The 20,353-nt window shown below is 37.3% G+C and overlaps 1 protein-coding gene across 1 annotated transcript; it reads left to right on the plus strand.

Annotated features, from left to right (window-relative positions):
- The first annotated feature begins 2,302 nt into the window (after window positions 1-2,302).
- Window positions 2,303-14,196, plus strand: SDE2 (SDE2 telomere maintenance homolog). Its single transcript, XM_037822807.1, has 7 exons — window positions 2,303-2,471; window positions 7,761-7,878; window positions 8,847-8,958; window positions 9,291-9,460; window positions 10,509-10,623; window positions 11,294-11,798; window positions 13,758-14,196. The coding sequence occupies exons 1-7, from the start codon at window positions 2,352-2,354 to the stop codon at window positions 13,977-13,979; spliced, it is 1,362 nt and encodes a 453-aa protein (XP_037678735.1). The 5' UTR covers window positions 2,303-2,351; the 3' UTR covers window positions 13,980-14,196.
- Window positions 14,197-20,353: the final 6,157 nt, after the last annotated feature.

Below are 20,353 nucleotides of genomic sequence, written 5' to 3' on the forward strand. Positions count from 1 at the left end.
TTTTGGAGCAGATGGGCAGAAACAAAGCCGAAGTGGTTTTTTGGAAACACCACCAAATACGGTCCTAGGAGCACACTACACTATTTTCGTAGAGAGGAACTGCCCCCTCCCACTCACCACTTAGTTTTCACAGCCATATTTGTACCATCCTGTCCCTTCTCTACCTGACGTCATGAGGTGGGAAGGTGGCAGAAGTTGGCTCTTCTTTTCCATAACCACTGATGGTCCTGTCCAAATAGCACTGTCTATTGGACACCACCACAGACTCTCAGCAACCCATCTAAACTACTGTCTTTCTAGATTCTTTCCACTGATGTGCACTGTGTTCTCAAACATAGCTGTAACCCTTTAGGTTGCCTCAATTTCCCCATTTTTAAATGAATTTAATAGTGATCAATCCAAGTTATATTAGTGCAAAATATGTTTTTTTTCCAGGTGTAAATTGGGAATAATTAATTTGACCTCCTACCTTAGTAATTCATCAAATATCCAACTAATATTTATTTTACATCTATTCCGTGTACTTCAGGGTACTGGGTGCTCATTGTGAAGACTAAATAACAGATTACATATTGCTCAGGAAATTTGCATCTTTAAAAAGATAAAACAGTAGTTATTTCATATTTTAAATGACTAATTCCTGATCAATACTTGGGGGTACTTTTTTTAATGAGGAATTTAAATGCAACAGAGGAACTAAAAATGAATAATTCCATTCAGACTTTAGGTTTTCTGAGGACTATCTATGTTAGTAATACAGATGTGAGCTTTCCTTATCAACAAATCCTTACAGGATACAGAGCATTGACCTTAAGCATAAATGTTATGTAAATCTGAACTGATCCTCTCTTTGGTTACTTAATAGGGGAGGAAGCCCCCGGACCCTTGAAATAGACATTTTTAAACCTCAGAAACAAGAAACTATGAATAAACCAAGGAGAAGGGGCTTAAGGGCTCTCTTTAGGTTAAATGGGAGAACTTGGGAGGTGATAATAGAGGCACTAGAGCTTTCTAGAACTCCGACCTGGTGAGATACCTACCCATTCCAGGGTTACCATGACACCTCCTTTGAAAAACACTGCTCTCTCAGGCACTACATTTCTTTCTTATTTTCTGTGTAATTTTTCTTTATCTACTGGAATCCCCGTGGGGGCCCTTTCTCTCTCACACTTTCCCTCTGTAAGTGAAATAAAGACAACAGATCTATAATTTCACAGGTCTTGAAATTCTATTTTTCCTCACACCCCCACTGTTAAACGGTTTCTGAATTTTTTGTTGCTTTCCCCTCAGCAATGTGTTTCAATTGCCAAGCATCTTAACAGCAGAGAATACGATTCTGTGGGCCCAAACATTTGTGTTTAATCGGTACAGATACATCTCGATAACTCCTGTCTTCACACTATCGGCTTTTAAATTGTTCAGGACTTTGGAAATATCGTAATTCAGTATATTAAATATTAAGATATTACTTCAGATTCCCCGGGCCTTTTTTAAGTTATATTATGCAAATCTGTACGAGTGTGTTTCCACGGTGAAGAATAAAAGTTATGGTAGTGCTTTTTGAAGCAGCATTACCGTGAGCGTCACTCCTGCAACTGCCTTTCACAAGGGCTCACTTTGCTTTGAAATATTTTGAAAACAGAGCTGAAGCGGGGATAATGTAGAGCGCAAACAGAAGGCAATAAGAAGAAACTGAGAGTGGCTGACAGAAACTGGGAGGTTGGCTGTTTCTGAAAAGGAAGAGAATGCGTAGTAAGCCAGGAGGAAAAACCAGGCGGGCGGGTGCTTCGGCCCTCCTGACGTCTTTTCTCTCGTTCTGGGGTTTCTGCGGGGGCTCCCCAAGGCCCAGGAAGCAGCCCCTCAATACCGCTTCCAGGGACTGCAACTTCTCCCCTCACACCTCCAGAGAGTAGTGCCTTCTCCGGCCACAATTCCCCGCCACCCAAAAATAACTACACAGATGTAAGGAAAGGGGCCAAAGCCTGCGGCACAGGGCGGTGCTTAGTTACAGCCCTATCGCTCACAGCCAGAACACTCGAAACCTAAACCCAGCGCCAGCCTTTTATAGCGAGTCCCTCGAGCCCCGCCCTAGCAACTTCTCCTAGCAACGTCTCGCCCTCGTGCTCTGCTGTCTTATCGGCCTCCGCCAGGCCCTTCCTGTTCCCCTCCCCCAGCCAGCGCGGCTCGGAGGCTCGGATCACGTGACTGGCCTCAGGGGATGGGCGGGGCGAGCGGGCGTCTGAGGGGCGGGGCACTGGAAGGAGACGTTAACGTCATCTAGACGCGCCGGACTGCTTGTGGCTTCCAGCGCCCGGCGCCCAGTGAGTCTCCAGATTTGGCGACTGGATGAAATGGCGGACCCTGCGGCGCTAGTATGGATTCGCGGCCCCGGCTTCGGGTGCAAGGCGGTGCGGTGTGCTACGGCTGGGTGCTCCGTATGGGATTTTATCCACCGTCACTGCCAAGATCAGGTGAGGTCTGCGGCTACCGGGAAGGGAAAAGAGGGGTAAGGGACAGGGCTGGGTGTGGAGAGGGTCTGTCCGGGGTGCGTCTATTCTTTATGGTTTTCAGTTTTGAGACCTAGGATTGTGTAATGTTAAGGTCCTTCCAGTTGATACGGAGGACTTCCTTTGTTTTTGTTTTGTGGTGTAGTTGTTTTGCCTCTCTACAGAAGGAAGGGAAAAAAATCTCCGTTCACAGGCGCTTTGTTTACCTCTCAGTTTCTTCATCTGTAAATGAGGCAGTTGGGCCAGATGACCTGTAGGGCACATTTCCTTACATTTATTCTGCATTCATATTATGGTTATGTAACGTGCATTTTGTCCCCTGATCACACAGCCCTGTAAACTCAAAACTAGAGAAGTATATTGTATTTGAACCCAGGACAAAGGATTGTTGGTGAGGAAGATGGGTTCATCTGGTCACTGATTGGGATCAGGCATTCACACATGTATCCTGTTGAGGGCATGGGTTCTTGGGGCGTGTCATTTAAATATTTTCACTAATTATTGAATAGTCTAAATTGTCCGTGCTTATTTTTGAAAACCTATCGAGGGCGTACTTCCAAAGTTGTTTGCGTGGTTTTACTAATCTTTAAGTAAGCAGGCTTTTACCATTTTGTGATGTTAAGCCTATTCAGTTGTCTAAAGAATTTGGTAGTTCCCTCAACCTAAATTTAATTTTGGCAGTTATCTAGTATTCTCTTTTTTTTATAACCACAACTCATCTGTGCTTCCCAGGCTGTTTCTTCTGCTTGTTATTTATAAGCTTAACAAATGTTAACACTTGGACAGGTTCCATGAAGAAGTAATGTGTGTTTGCAAAGAAGGTGTTTTTCAGCTTCCCTGTTTTCTTCCTACACTGCAATCCATTCTAAAAACTGTCAGCAGCACTATTTTGGTCATCTGAATGGGGAAATGTTTTTAAAAATTTTGAATTTTAATATCTCTGAAAATAACTCTTTTCTCATGAGTGCAGTTTTCAAGATTACCAACAATTGATCCAAAGTGAGTCCAGAAAAAATAGGATCTTAACTATGAGAAATGTTGAAAATAAGAATTTTTAAACACTGTAAGAATCAAGATAAATGAGAGGATTCTGCCAGGTACTTAAGAAATATGACCATAGCAAGTATGAATAGAAACAAAAAACTTATGAAAGGGTATTTGATGAGATACTGAACAAGTAAAAATAGCTCAGTTCCACACCTGTGCTTTTTAGAACAAAACTATACACATGATAGTGTTAGCTCTCACTAAGAAATGTAAGTATCTCTCCTGAGGTTCATTAGGCTGGCTAACAGACACATAAAAACAGCTGCAAAGTTTGTGGGAAACAGTATTTCTCCCAAGGACATGCTGCAGTGGTGAAATATATTGACTTCCTTGAGGGTCTGCTTTTTCACTGAGAAACGTTGTTGTCAAAATCATAGACTATAGGGAATTTTGTTGTTTGAGACTAATCAGCAAGAATGAAACATGCCACTCTTGCCTTGAGGATCTAAGTCATTTTGATGCAGAAAAACACTCTTGATTTCCAACACAGGAGCAGAGCTTCATATTTGGAGTTTCTGAATGCAACATTCTCCACTTAACTTTGTGGTTTCCAAGGAAACAGGAGTCTGGATCCAGTTCACACAATCCAGATCTGATGTTGACCCTTTTATACACAGTTGTGCTTTTTTTTAAATTTCACCTAAACTCCACTCTTACCCCGGATCCTTTCATTTCTTTTCTCTGGTTGGTGAGATACCTGTGAGTCCTCTGGTGTGCAGCCCTCCCTCCTTGTGATAAGTTAGTAAAGTTGACTATTGAACTTTCGGTTTGTCTCTGGTGGTGGTTTGGCTGACTCGGCTAAGACACGTATAATACTTTATGCTTGAAGTGCTTTATAATTCACAAATGGTTAAAAAAAGTTAAATTGATTCTAAATTTTCTTTGTCCTTTGTTTTCTACTAGTGATTATTAATTGACAAGTCTTAAATAAAATGCAATTTTGTTGATCAGTTGTCTTATTTAATAAGCAGTTCTGTTATAGAAATGCAGTATGATGTATAATCTTTCTGCCTTCACATTAATGTCTTTTAAAGGTATTTAGAATTTTAGAAATACCATACCCATTAGAAATATAAAATATTAAAAGAAACTAAAGTGACTCAATTTATAAAACATTAAACAAATAGGAGGGTGTATACGTATCTCATTTAATCTTTACAACAATTCTTTGAGGTAGACAGTATTTTACAGACAAGAATAGTCCTTCATGTTAATCATTTCATTGCATATAGCATAAGCTGTCATGCTTATCTCTCCTGCTATTATATTTGTTTGGGAAAACTCTAATCAACTTAAATCCAACTCTCCATCTATTCTGCCCCTTCATTTGGGCAGTAAGTATGGTAGAGAAAATGTAACCACACTGATAGTCTCACTGTAAATTCATAAACACCAATCCTAGTGCTGCTTGGCAGTTCTGTATTTTCCTAATCCAGAGTAGGCTTCCACGGTGGGTCACAGGACTGCTAAGAATGGCCCTCAGGGCAACTGGATGGAACCCGGGGCAGCTTAGAACCTCATTGATCTTCAGCAGCTTCACTCATTGTTCCCAAGGGGCCACACACACACACACACACACACACACACACAATTTTTTTAATGTGCGCTGTGGTATGAAAAGGGTTGGTAAGCACTGCTTAGTTCATCACTCTTTCATCCTTAAAGCCTCAATACTTCTTCCATCCTGAGGCCTGAACTTTCTATTCATTGAGAAAATAGAGATAGTAAAGAGAGAATTTCCTCATTCTCCCACCAAAACCTCTACTACATACCATATACTCACCCTTCTCTTCTATTACTGTGGATGACTGTCATTATTATTTTACAGTCCCCACCCCTCCACTTGTGCACAGTGTCCTGTGCTCTCTCGCCTACTAAAGAGCTTATTTTGGCATTAATTCTCTCTTTCCTTCATCTTTTAGTGTTTTCCCTCTTTATTCGATCATTCCTACCTGGTGCAAACATGAGCCCATCCCTTACAGCCACCACCTTGTTTTCTCTGGTCTTTATGGTAAAATTCCTCTCTTTCTTTAGAACTCATTGTAGTTAGGCTTTTGTCTCTATCACTCCAACAAAACAGTGCTCATCAGTGTCTTCTATGTTGTCATAACCAATGATGAGTTTCCAGTTTTCATCTCACTTGGCCTGCCAGTATCAATTGACCCTTTACTCTTCCATGATAAACTTTTCTCACTTGTCGAGATCTTTACCTTCAGTTCTCTTCCTTCCTCACTAGCTTCTCCTTTTCAGTCTCTTTTGCTGGTTCCTCCTCATCAGTCAGATCTCTTAAACTTTGGAGTGGCCAGGGCTCAGTCTTCTGGTCTTTCCTCTCTTATCCAGATGATTCCATCCAGTTGCATGGCTGTAAGTACCATCAACATTCTACCAACTTTCAAATGTAAATCTTCAGCCCAAACTCTCCCCTAAACTCCAGACTTTTATATCTGTCAGCTTACATGACATTTCTCCTTGACTGCCTAATAGACATCTCAAACTACCTTGTCCAAAATGGGACTGATTTTTCCTTAAAAGTTCTTTTTCGGTTTTCTCCAACATAGTAAATGGCAACTCTATTCTCCCATTGCTCAAACTAGAGTTGTGGACTCTTCCTGATTTCCTCAGTTGACCTCACAGCCCTCATCCAGGCCATTAGCAAATGCTGTTGCCTTTACCTTCAGAATCTCTTCAGAATCTCACCATTTCTCATCACCACCTGCTACTACCACCCTGGTCCAAATACCCTTTATTTCCATCTGGATTATCACAGTAGCTTCCTCATTGATTTTCCTGCTTCTATCCTTTCCTTTTCTGTAATCTTATTTTCAGTTCAACAACTAGAATAACCCTTTTAAAGCATGTCAGATTATCTCATTTTTTTACCCAAAAGCTGACAGTTGTTTTATTCAAAGTGAAATCCATAGTCCTTATAATAGTTTATAAGGCCTTATCAGATTCTCTCTCTCTCTCTTTTTACTTCGTTCTAGCCACATTGGCCATTTTGCTGTTGCTCATATCTGGAATACTGTTACCCAGAGAGCCAGATGTCTTGTGCCCCTCACTTTAGTTCTCTGCTCAAATGTTGCTTGATCATGGAAGTTTTTCTTGACTAACTTTATAAAAAAATAGATCACCACCACTCCCATCAATAAATGCTATTCCCTTTGCCCTGCTTATCTCCACTTGACATAATATATAATTTATTTGTTTATCATTTGTCTTCCCCTACTAGAATGCAAGCTCCCTGAGGCAGGGACTTTTATTGACTGTAGTACTCCAACACCTGAAACTTTACCTGGCAAATAGTAGACAATAATATTTGTTGAATGCATGTTTTCCTTTGAAATAGATGTGCGATGTGGTTCAGAGCTGTCTATAGTTTCCACTTTAACAAGATACCAATAATGCATTTTTCCTTTCCTGTTGATGTTGACATCTCTTTGCTCTTAATATTATAGATTTAAATGTATACCTTCTAGGTTCATGTAATTTTGAAAAATACTTAACTGTTTTCTTATTTACAACATCAGAAACTTGTTTAGAAACATGTACAGTTTTTATTTCTTTTCTGAGAATTTTTAAAATATTATGCAGAATGGGTTTGGGGATACTTGGGCTTCTGCAGTGATTGGCTGTGAACTTCAGGGGAAGCTATCAGAAGAGGCAAAGACTGGCACTAGTTGGCCCTAAAAATGTTAGAGCTTACACAGGTGTATTAAAAACCTTACCCATGTCACCTCCCTTCCCTCCTCCTTTTCTCTACCTACCCTTGTCAGGATGTATGTTGTCAGTTTAAATTGTCCATCCTTGGACCACTCTTGATGTTCAATTTGAATTTACCTGTTTAAAAAGAAAATGGGACCTTTGGAGTTATTGGATCTGAGCCCGGTACAATTTTCTTCCTTTACTGAAATTTCCTATTAGAGAAAAAGAAAGAAATTGTTTTTGCTTTCACCCCAAAGACTGAAGGTTCTTTTATGTATCATGAGTAGGTAATTAATATTAGGAAAAAATTTTATCATAGAATGCATCATATGAAATGACTTGTTTTTCTGTTAGTGGTTTTTATCAACTCATCAAATACTAATTGAACACACACTATCTGTTTGTAACTGGGATAATAGAAAGATAAATAATCTAGGTCCCTACCTGCAAGAAACTTGTATTGTCTCATAAAAGGCATTAAAAAACCCAAAACTTAATTTCCAGGATGTTCCAGTGGAGTACTTCTTTGTAAAATGCAATGGAGCACTCATTAACACCAATGACGCAGTGCGGCATGGAGCTATCTATAGTCTGGAACCCAGACTTTGTGGTGGAAAAGGAGGTACGACATGAATGTTGACCACTTAGTTGTAATATATCTGCAGTCCTTAGCTATATGTGTCATATTAACAAACTCCTTGATCTCTGTAATATGCCAGCCTTGTTTTGCCTTATAAAATCCTTTACTCTTCTAATTTTGAATATTTTATTTTTTATTTTTTTGGAGGAAAAAATACTGTATGATTCAATTCCCACCGTCTCCAGCCAGTTAACTTTTAGGTAGCCCCGGCTATGAAACTTTGGGGAATATTAGATGAAGAGAGATGACTTTTATTCTGTCCAGTTTGTTGAAGGAAGAGCTTTAAAACAATCAAATCTCCTGCTTTTATCAAAAATTTTGTCTAGTTGTAGTTCCAAGGGAGGTTTAAAGTCACTATTTATAGATTGGAGTAGGTTAAGGTTCTGGTTGTATCCCCACATCTGAAAAGAGAGAAAAGAAATGAAAAGAGTGAAACAATATGAACAGTTCTTGGTATTTCTCCTGATGTGCTAACATGTAATCCCCAAGCTTTTTCAAAATCTGCGATGATTTAATTTGGTTTTCTGAAAGTTGACATCTCAGATTATAATCATCCTGCAGTTTGAATTGTATCAGTAAGAATGAAGCATGTCATAAGCTCCCAGTGACAGCTTAAAATTACCCTTCCTTTTAAACTCACTGCAAAACCTAACCATATAATTTTTCAGGTTCTTAATCTGGGAATCCTGGGGTCTCTGGCCCTGAGTAAAGCCCACAGAAATTCCTATGTAGGTACAATATTTCAGAAAGATGAAAGGCAAAAAAACATTAGGGTGAATCACGTTTGTCAGTCTTTCTACCTGCTACCTGAGTTATAACCATGATGTCCATCTCTTTAAAAAAAAGTAGAGCTCACCTTTAATCTTGTGATATAACACTGTTTTCACAAATTTAGCTTTTAGCCACCCTTGAACCCTTTTTAATCTGCATTCTGCAAATATATTTGCTAGGTTTTGGGTCTATGCTCCGAGCACTTGGTGCTCAGATTGAGAAGACAACCAATCGAGAAGCTTGCAGGGATCTCAGTGGAAGGAGACTACGAGATGTCAATCATGAAAAAGCGTAAGATGCCCACTTTTTTGTTTTTTTGAAGAAAGAAACATACTTTCTCATCAATAGTGATTTCTACACATGCCATACATATTAGAAATGTAAACTTTAAATACTTATGCTCTGATTTATTACATTATCAGATTTAACCTTTTCCATAACTTAAAAATTATCTTTTGTGTTTTAGTTAAGTCTGTTACAGTATGCCTGTAAGCATGACACACATTTCTGGGTAACTGTCAGAGTTTGAACAAGAGTGCATTCATTTGTTTGGAGGAGGCATTTTATATATAAAATCACATGGATAATATATCCACTCAGTTACATCTCTCCCCTGTCCCCAGAATGGCTGAATGGGTAAAACAACAAGCTGAGCGAGAGGCTGAAAAGGAGCAAAAGCGCCTGGAGCGACTGCAGCGGAAGCTTGCAGAACCCAAGCACTGCTTCACCAGCCCCGACTATCAGCAGCAGTGCCATGAAATGGCTGAGCGTCTGGAGGATTCTGTCCTCAAAGGTGAGAATGAGGATTCTTTAATGTGGTCAGCCGGGATCCTTGAAGCCAGCTGTTCCAGACTCTCTAGAAAGAGCAGATCTTAAGTTTTTTTGGATAGTGGATCTCTTTGAGAATCTGATGAAAACTGTAGACCCTCTCACCTCAAATATGAACACATACCCACAGAATGTTTGACCTGCTTAACCTCTGAATTCCATGGGTCCATGGGCCCTAGTAGGAACACTTTTAGTGCTTCATGGGGATAAGCTGAGTCTTTGGGAGGTATCCAGACCTGAACGTATTTGCTTCCTGTTTTAGATCAATTTTCTTGATGGTATTTAATGAGCATGATTTCTCATTCACTTTTTTTTTTAAAGCATGCAAAGCGTTATGCTAGACCTATTGTAGGTACAATTGAATAGGAAGAATCTTTTCCATTAAAAAGCTTATGAGACTCATAATAACTTTGGAAATTTCCTATATATGTACTTGTTAAATCATACTTTGAAAGATACTACCTTTTTGTTATGTATGTTATATTTCATTAATAAGGAAATAACTGAAACTGTGGAATTGTAACCCATAATATCTTTGAAATTTGCTCTCTGCTTGTTAAATTGCACTTGGAAAGTTACCACTTTTATGTATATATGTTATGTTCTACAATAAAAAAAATGATTAAAAAATTAAAAAAAATAAATTTTAAAAAGAAGCTTATGAGATAAGGGGGAAAGACAAATGTTTGTAAATAATTGGTGCAAGTGACAAATAATTAGGTTTGAGGAGAGCTAGGTATAAATCTTTCAGTCTCAAAGTAAAAATTGGACATTGGTGCTATAGTGTTCTGCTCTAAAAATCTGATTCCAGAACCAGAATGCTTATCATTTTAAATCTCTGTAGATTTGAGATGAATCTCATTTTAACCATATGGCATTTTGATATCTTAGGGAATTTAAATCTAGAGATATTTTGTTGTTTTGCAGCTCTTTTTGCAATCCAGATTTTTATAGTTTCTTTAATTAAACGTAGTCATGATAGTGGAAACTGAGTTGTTAAAATTTCTGATTAGGTATGCAGGCTGCCTCCAGCAAAATGGTGTCAGCAGAAATCACTGAGAATCGGAAACGGCCTATTGAGTCGAAAACAAGCAGAGAAACCAATTCAGGGAAAAGAAAATGCTTTTGGTAAGTATGTTTAATTTTAATTCCAAATTGATATTTTAGAAGATTGACATGACAGACTTATCTATCTGCTGCAAGCACATTTATAAATAATGTTTGATGGGAGCTCAAATTTTCCAGGGGGCTGCAGTCTTTAGGTTTCAATGATTGTCACTTTGTACACATTAGTAATGGTTTCTGCTATAAATGTCAATTAATAGACTCTAAAAGACAATGTTTTTCCTTTGGGTGGCAGATCACATGAAATGAATTGCTTTGTATTTGAATTATTTTTTGGTGTTGAAAGAATCTAGTCAATAGACATTTGGGTAGTTTCCAGTTTGAGGTGATTATTAATAAAGCATAGGATTTTCTTTTAACTTTATTATTTTATTTACTTTCCAACAGTTGAAATTAATGCAGTATAGGAATAAAAGCTTTAAGCAAAATCAGTTTTATTTTAGGGGATTCACCCATTGAAAAAGATCCTTCTGGGATATTTGGGATGGTCTCATTGACTTTTTAAAAAGTTCTTCTGTTTATACCTGTGGAATATCTTTCTTAAACTTAACCTATTCTCCACTGCAAGCTCCAGATACTTTTATTCAGGCAAAGTCTGTTTCCTGGACAAACTGCAGTTCTTTTTTTAAGTAGAAGTTATACATGGTATTAACTTTTCGGTTGCTTCTGATAGGTTGGGCATGGAAGGACTGGCAAATGCAGAGTGTTCCAGTTCTGAGAGCTCAGAGGATGACAGTGTAGAAGCACCTAGTACTTCAGGAATGAGCTTCCAGGTTCCAACAGATGGCAGTGATGGTGTTGGGATGGCAGTTGAATTTCCCCATGGTTCTCAGAGGGCTAGACTATTGAGTACAGACTCTGCATCACCAGAAAAACTACAGACCCCAGTTTTTGACTCCAGGATTGGTATGTCAGAAGACTCATATGCTAAGCTGGAAGAGAAGTCTACTGAGGAGCAGACAGAAAGGAAGATGGCTATAGGAACCGAGGAGACCCAAGAGGAAAAGGAGGCAGAGAGTAAAGAACCTATAGAAAACAAAGCAGCTGGGGCCGGACTGAATGGAAAGGCAGAGCCAGAGGAAATGACTGATGGGGAAAGAGTTAGCAAGGTAACACCTGGAGAAGATAGGGAAAACATCCCCATGGCCAAACTGGAGGAAAGCCAATCAGGAAACTCAGTAAGTAATTTGTGGGGGTAGATGTCTAGAGCCAAATCAGTTTCACCTCTACAATAAGTCATTGAAATGAAAATGTGCTCTTTTTTATCAACTCCTTAGTGGAACGGCTTGTTTAATACTGAGAAGTACAGATAACGGTCAAGTTTCCCTTGTCCTCAAACTAATCCTTAGATTATTTTAACTCTGGGATTTATACTATTTTGCCATCAGGTTCTATAGTTCATCAGTTGGTTCTATAGTTCATCAGTTCCAAGATGGGTGTTTTTCACATTTCACATCTTTGAAATTGGATGTGAATCAGTTTCATATTGTAGCTTAATTTGTTTATTCTTTCTTAATGATACATAAAATAATGGGGCCCATTACAATAGATGGCTTTTTAGATTTGACACAAGATGCTTTTTTCTATCACTGTATCTGTATTTACAGTTTTTCTTTCCTGTGTGATATACAGTTTGAACAATAATTGTCAATTGGATAGGAAGCTCTTCTCTATAGAAGGACTGGCTCTTTTAAAATTTATAATTAAATTTAAGTTCCACATTCAGCCTTTTTTAAGAAGTCATTTTCATTGTGCACACTTTCTCTTGAATAGTTTATTATTCACTGTCTTCAGTGTACTGACTTCTAGCAAAAATCTTCAGTGCTCACTCTTTGACCTAATGATTTGATTTTTAGAAGAGAAGAAACCTGAACAACTTGGTTTCCTTGGCTAATTCAAAGTCCATCATTATTTGTTTGACCACCACCTACCCTGTCCATGATAAATAAGCAAAAATAGATAGATTGCCCTTTCTAGGGAAGATAGTGGAATTTTTTATGCTTAGGGCTTTAATCTGACCCTCATACCATCTCTGCAGTTGTAAGCATGCAACTTTTTTTTTTAATTCATTTTATTGAGATACATTCACATACCATGCAGTCATACAAAACAAATTGTACATTCAATTCTTCACAGTACCATTACATAGTTGTGCATTCATCACCAAAATCAATCCCTGACACTTTCATTACCACAAACACAAAAATAACAGGAATAATAATTAGAGTGAAAAAGAGCAATTAAAGTAAAAAAGAACACTGAGTGCCTTTGTTTGTTTGTTTCCTTCCCCCGTTTTTCTACTCATCCATCCATAAACTACACAAAGAGGAGTGTGGTCCTTATGGCTTTCCCAATCACATTGTCACCCCTCATAAGCTACATTTTTATACAACTGTCTTCGAGATTCATGGTTCTGGGTTGTAGTTTGATAGTTTCAGGTATCCACCACCAGCTGCCCCAATTCTTTAGAACCTAAAAAGGGTTGTCTAAAGTGTGCATAAGAGTGCCCACCACAGTGACCTCTCGGCTCCTTTTGGAATCTCTCTGCCACTGAAGCTTATTTCATTTCCTTTCACATCCCCCTTTTGGTCAAGAAGATGTTCTCCGTCCCACGATGCCAGGTCTACATTCCTCCCCGGGAGTCGTATTCCACGTTGCCAGGGAGATTCACTCCCCTGGGTGTCTGATCCCACGTAGGGGGGAGGGCAGTGATTTCACCTTTCAAGTTGGCTTAGCTAGAGAGACAGGGCCACATCTGAGCAACAAAGAGGCATTCGGGAGGAGGCTCTTAGGCACAACCATAGGGAGGCCTAGCCTCTCCTTTGAGGCTGGGTATATTTTCATGTTTGTATTTTTCCTGGAAAAACAAGGAAAGAAAAAAGTAGTATTAAAAATCTTGTTCAGGAACCCCATACTTCTGTTACTGTTCTGAATGTTTGTTTATAAATGATATAAGTGGAAAATTAATGTTTACTAATTATGTATATTGAGCATGCATGCTGAATTGGATTTATATTAAAATGCAGAAACAAGATATGTCAAAATGAAAATTACTTGAAAAATAGCATGTATTGACAAAGTCTTTACTCATAGGAAGGAGTGTATTTTAATTATTGTCTCTTTTTTTTTTCCTTTAGGATATTGGTCAGGAAACTATAGATTTACTGGCATTCAGCTCTGTTGCAGAAATGGAGTTGCTGGGTTTAGAAAAGCTGAAGTCTGAACTGATGGCCCTGGGACTGAAATGTGGGGGCACTCTCCAGGAGAGGGCAGCAAGACTCTTCTCTGTCATAGGGCTGGCAAAGGAACAAATAGACCCAGCTTTATTTGCCAAGCCTGTGAAAGGGAAGAAGAAATGAATTTCATCAGAGCTGATTTCTTTTTCTTCTTGTAGTCCAGCACTTAACAACCTGCATAATGTTGACTCTTGGCCATTATTCCTGTTGGTATTAAAAGCTTACTTTTTCATAACCCAGTTCTATCTTTTTTACTATTACATTTATAAAATTAGTTTGTTTTCTTTGTGGGAAAGTTTAGATAAATTCAATTTCTTTAATAAATATAAAGCTATTCAGAGTTTTGGTTTCATCTGGTATCATTTTGGTAAGTTGTATCTTCAAAGAATTTATCCATTTCATCTAAGTTGTCAAATTTATGGACATAGAGTTATTCACAAGAGTCCTTCTTATCCTTTTAATATCTGTAGGATCTGTGATGTCAACCTCTTTTTCATTCTGAAGCTGGTAATTTCTGTTCTCTGTTTTTCCTGATCAGTCCAGCTAGCAGTTTATCAGTTTGTTGATCTTTTCAAAGAACAAACTTTTGGCTTTGTTAATTTTTCTCTATTTGTTTTCTGTTTCATTGATTTCTGTATGTATCTTTATTATTTCCTTTCTTCTACTTAGTTTGGGTTTGCTTTGCTGTTTTATTCTTTAGCATTCTTAAGACAGAATCTTAGGTCATTGATTTTGGACATTTTTTCCTAATATAAATATTTGAAGCTATAAATTTCCCTTTAAGCACTGTTTTAGCTATTTGTCAAAAATTTTAATATGTTGCATTTTCATTATCATTCAGTTTTTAAATACTTTCTCATTTCCTTTGTGTATTCTTTGACCCATGGATTATGTTTTTTTCCCCCTAAATATCTTGCTATTGTGATTTCTATTTTAATTCCTTTGAGGTCAAAGGACATTCTCTTTATTTCAGTCTTAAAAATTTTACTGCAGCATGTCTTATGGCCCCAGTATGTCTTGGTGAATGTATCATGTAGACTTGACATTTGAAGAGAATATGTATTCTGAGTTGTTGGGTGAATATGTTATACAGATTAGGTAAGGTGGTTGTGGTAGTGTTGTTTAGATCTATGTCTTTATTATTTTTTTGTTATTTCTATCAGTTGCTAAGAGAGGTGTATTAAAATCTTAAATGATGATTGTGGAAATGTTTGTTACTGTCTTTAATTTTGTCAGTTTTTGCTTCATATTTTAAAGCTCTTAGTGAATTGAGCATTTTATCAGTATGAAATGCCTTCTTTTATCTCTGGTAATACTTCTTTGGCTCAAAGTGTACGTAATCTGATGTTAATGGAGCCACCCACTCCATCCTCCTTGTGCTTACTGTTTGCATAGTATACCTTTCTCTATTTATATGTCTTCTACCTATCCATGTCTTTATATATAAAGTGGGTTTTTTATAGACAGCATATACTTGAGTCCTTCATTTTCCTCTGTCCTAACAATCTCTACCTTTTAATTAGGGTGTTTATTTAATCTGTTAACATTAAATGTAATTATTGACATAGTTGGATTTAGTTGTCATTTTACTATTTTGTTGTTTGGATTAGTTGATTATTTTAGAATTATATTTTAATTTATCTATTGGTTTTTTTAAACTATACTCTTTGCCTAATTTTTTTAGTGGATTCTTTAGGGATTACAATGTACATTTAAAATTTTTCAGTCTACCTAGAGTTAATATTGTATGAACTACTTCATGTCAAAATCTTTTATATTTACCATTTCTGATGCTCTTCATTCTTTCTTGAAGATCTGAGTTTACATCTGGTAATATTTTCTTTCAGCCTAAAGAACTTCCTTTAGCATTCGGTGTAGTCCTTATCTGTTGGTGATAAAATCTCTTGCTTTTCTTTTCATCACTTTAAGGATCTTGATCCACTGTCTTCTGGCCTGCACTGTTTATAATGACAAGTCAGTGTTCATTCAAATTGTTGTTCCTTTTATATAATGTGTCTTTTTTCTTTGTCTGCTTTCAGGTGTGCCTAGGTATGTTTTTCTGTGTATTTATCCTGCTTGGGATTTGCTGAACTTCTTGGATTTGTAAATTTATGCCATTAATCAAATTTGGGAATTTGATTTTTTCAGGTATTTTTCCAGTCCCATTTTTTCTCTCCTCTCCTGAAACTTCATAAACATGCTCAACCTCTGTATAGTTCCTTAAGTCTCTATCTTCTTCCTTTTTTGGTCCCCCAAAATTCTTTTTCTTTTTTTCCAGATTATATAATTTTTTTGACACATCTTTAAGTTTACTGATTTTCTGGTATTTCCAGTCAGTTAAGCCCGTAGAAGGAATGTATTTGATTTTGTATTTTTCTGCTCTAGAATTTCTCTTTGATAGTTCTTCCTCCCCACCCCACAGTTTCTGTTCTCTGCTGAAATTTCCTATCTTTTCATTCATTGCAAGCATAATGCCCTTTATGTCCTTGAGTGTAGTCATAATAGCTGTTTTAAAATCTTTGTCTGCTAATGCTAACATTTGGTCCGTCAGTCTTTGTTGATTCTCTTTTCTCTTGAGAATAGTTCTCATTTTCCTGATTTTTTCATGTCAGATAGTTTTGGATTGTTATCTTGAACATTGGGAATGATAAATTGTAGAGATTCTGTATTCTGTTATGTGCCTCTGAGAGTGTTATCTCCCTCTTCCCCCACTTTTTGCAGGCACTTAACTTGGCTGGACTCTAAGTTCAAACTCTGTCTCTTTTCAGGTAAGCAGCACCCCAAATCTCAGTTCAGTTTTTTTTTTTTTCATTTACAAAATAATTACTCATTAATTAGTGAAAAAATTCAAATCCAAGCCTTACTGAATGCTTATTGCTCTTCCTTGCAGTTCTAAATGCTAGACCTAATGACTGGCAGCTCTCTCATTGAATGTTCCAAAAGGTGAAAAGAGCTCCTGCTAGACTCTCTTCAGTATTTCAGCTGTAATAAGCAACTAGCCTTTGGAAAAGTGCTCACTATCACCATGGTATCTTATACCTTCAGTTCTCTGTAGTTGAAGCTCTTGCTGCTGCCTTGTCATTCTTTATTTATGCTGACTTGTCCATACTCAAAAGGCTGCTGAAGTCCTGTCTTAGGGAGTTTTCTTTGATCCACATTGTGCTTAAAAAGCACATCTTATGTCCTTTAAACCTAGTTAAATCGCTCTCCTCCTTATGGCTTACTTTTCCACACTGTTCACAAGAACTGAGCTAATAATACAACTTATAAACAGGTCACATACAGTCTTCACCTGCTTATAGGTTGCAAACATCAACTTACTGGAAATATTCTCACTATTGAACTAATTCCAGAACTAATTCCAGAACACAGAAAATTTGTTAACAGTACAATTAACCTCATATGCCATTAAAGGATACTGTTAAGGTTGTGTCAAATGATTTCACAAACATAAAACAGGAAATGTTAATCTCCTCCATTCTTTCAACCTATGAATTCAAAGAACTTGAGACAATTTAACTAAATTTTAATAAAATGCTTCCCAAGCATTACTTTGACCAGGTACCCAGGTTTAAGTTATGAACATTGACAGTGTCCATTTATATAACCACTCTTGAAGTTAAGGACTTAACCATTTTGTAATATTAGCGTATTTTCTAATGCTGTTTATTTACATATGCCCATTAACAAATGGAATGGTTTTGTGAATGTTTTCTGGAAGACTGCAGTATCTGTGATGACCGATTTCCATGCTGGCATTGCATGCATCCAAATATTAATAATGCACAGACACACACAATTAGAGCAATGGGATAGAGCATATTCAAACACAAGCACACCCCATTCCCCTTTTTATTGCTTGTTTTGCTTAGTATCTCTTAAAACAAAAAGAATCTTTGAATTCAGTGTTCAACTGCCAAAGAAAAAATAACAGCAGGGCACGTACTTAGGGCTCAAATCAAATTATAAGCACTAGCTGGCACAAAACAGGAGACATTGGTTTTCATATATATAATTCTTGTTATCTAAAAGTCTTCTCAACCAGGGTCTTGCAAACTCATTGATAATCCATACCAACATGATTTAGGTTGAAACATACACATGGAGTAACTGTGTTCTTTGGGAATTAAAGTGAGAGGAAGAATTCAGACTATCCAAAATTTAGTTCAGGCCTTTGGGCAGTGAGAAGCTTGTACTAAGCAACTGTGCTACATTTCTGCTTCATTAAGTTATTTTGGATGATTATACCTAGACTATCCTCGGTTTTATCCAGTAAAATGCACAAGGTGCCAACAGGAAAGCATGCCAGCCAGGTACGAGTTCAACAATGTGTGATTTTTATTCTCTTCCTCTTAAGAGTTTGTATCAATTAAAAAAAAATATTAAGCCAAGGAAAATAACTGAAGATTTATGGGTCTCTTGTGTTTTAGAAAGGAAAACAAAGATAGCCACTCAGTTCAGTTCTTTTAGCCTTAGCCATGCTGCTTATAGTCTGCTTTCCTCATGTGGTTCAAGGAGCAGAGTTTATATACAGAATTTTTGAATTGCCCTACTCTGGCTCTCTTCCTTCCAGGGCCTCCTTCCTCACTGTCCTGCATTTGTGATTTCCCTGATGTCTGTTCTTATTTCTCAAGCCAGCAAAATGGCAATTTTTCTTTCAGAGTTCAGAATGCCAAGTAGGGGCTCAAAGCTGTAAAAATGGGACATTTGCCCAGTGCTGATCCCTTCTTCCGATTCTTAACTCCTCTTAAACTCTCCCTCATTTTTGAAGGACAGTTTTCCCAGGTATAGGATTCTTGGTTGGCAGTTTTTCTCTTTTGGTATCTTGAATATATCATACTACTTCCTTCTTGCCTCCACGGTTTCTGCTGAGAGATACGCACTTAGTCTTACCAAGTTTCTCTTTTTCTGGTTGTGGTCCAGAATATTCAGGGAGTTGTTTTTATTTTATCTAGAGTTTATAGTTATTAACTCCAGGAAGGTTGTTCCAAAAGGAGCTGCTCAGCCATACCAGATGTAGAATGTCTTATTGCATTAAAATATATATATATATATGTATTTATATAAACTTACAAGAGATGCATATATTTTGAGTTGTAAAGGGGTAATTTTAATTTGGTGAAATTGTTCATACACATATACATACATACATATTTATATGCACATATGCACACAGATACAATAATACATTAGTTCAGGGGTTCTTACCCATGGGAGGGTGTCTGTAAAACTACAAGTAACATTACATGCCCAATTTTGTAAGTAGTTTTACTCTCAGAATGAAGTATTTTAGTATAGTGGCCAAGCATGTGGATTCTGGAAACTAATCTGGTTCCTCTCCTAGTTCATACCACTTCACTAGTTACGTGGCTTTGGAGAAAGTTTTTAACCTCTTGGAATCAGTCTGTTCAGCTGTAAAAAGAATAATAAATAGTAGGAATAATGGTAAGGTTATTTTGCAGATTACATGAGGTATAAATATAAAGTGCTAAACTCACCAGCACTTAGACGCTCATTTAGCTATTGCTTTGATCATCTGATTTTCAAAAGATGTTCTTGAACAGGACAAAGTCACTGCTGTAATTCCCTTCCTGGTACTGACAAGGATGCTCTGTTATATAGAAGTGTGGCTAGCACACAGAAAACAGCTGTTCAATGAAATGTCTTGGGCGACACTGGACAGTAAATATTTAAGAAATAGACAGTAAGCTATTTAAGAAATCAAACAACTATTCAAAGAGATCACAGGGCTTAAAGTCTTAAAAGGGAAAAATGATGCAGGTGGGAGTTTGCAGGAGAGAATTAAGTACATGTACCCAACATTTGGCATAACCTTTGTGAGAGGGGTATACATTTTGTGTTGTTTCTTAGATGTCTACAGAAGTAGATGCTAAGATTTCCCTTCATTATTATTTTGTTTCAAGAAACTTTTTAACATTTACTTTGCTTACTGATAATGGAAACAGAGAAATCACTCTTTTTTCTGGTTTCCATTAATTGCTACCATTTGTTTGCTTTATCTGAACTCCCCCCACTCCCCACACACCTTTTTTATAATGTCTCAAATTTTTATTTAGGCCCAAATTGATGTTTAAGTATCATTCTGCTACGTACATAGTCTGGCTAATTCTTTAGTTCCTTGTTTTATTCTTTCCTTGTCTTCTGGTATTCTTAAGGTAATTTTTTGCTTTATTTTTTAAATGAAGGGTATATGACTTGTTCACTTTCTGAACCCTTGGGTGTCTCTGGCGGTGTTTTTTTGTTGCCGTTGCATATGTAATTCCTTGCTTGACTGGGTATGGAATCTTTAGCTTGCAGTCTTTTCTCTTCAAAACAATAAATACTTGCTATTGTCTTCTGGCATATAGTATTATAGAAGAGACACTTGATGCCTGTTTTTGAGTATATTTTCTTTTTTATTGTGTACAAACTTAGCCTTTCTCTCTAGACACATCTATATTATTTCTTTATCCTTAAAAAAATGTCACCAGGACATT

This window comes from Choloepus didactylus, chromosome 2 (genome assembly GCF_015220235.1).
Source record: "Choloepus didactylus isolate mChoDid1 chromosome 2, mChoDid1.pri, whole genome shotgun sequence".
NCBI classification, from domain to species: Eukaryota; Metazoa; Chordata; class Mammalia; order Pilosa; family Megalonychidae; genus Choloepus; species Choloepus didactylus.

Excerpts from the sequence above, each read along its gene's own strand:
- SDE2 (XM_037822807.1), top strand. The coding sequence starts at position 2,352 with ATGGCGGACCCTGCGGCGCTAGTATGGATTCGCGGCCCCGGCTTCGGG. Across the intron at positions 7,879-8,846 it reads ACTTTGTGGTGGAAAAGGAG|GTTTTGGGTCTATGCTCCGA; the intron begins GTACGACATGAA and ends TATATTTGCTAG. Across the intron at positions 9,461-10,508 it reads GGAGGATTCTGTCCTCAAAG|GTATGCAGGCTGCCTCCAGC; the intron begins GTGAGAATGAGG and ends ATTTCTGATTAG.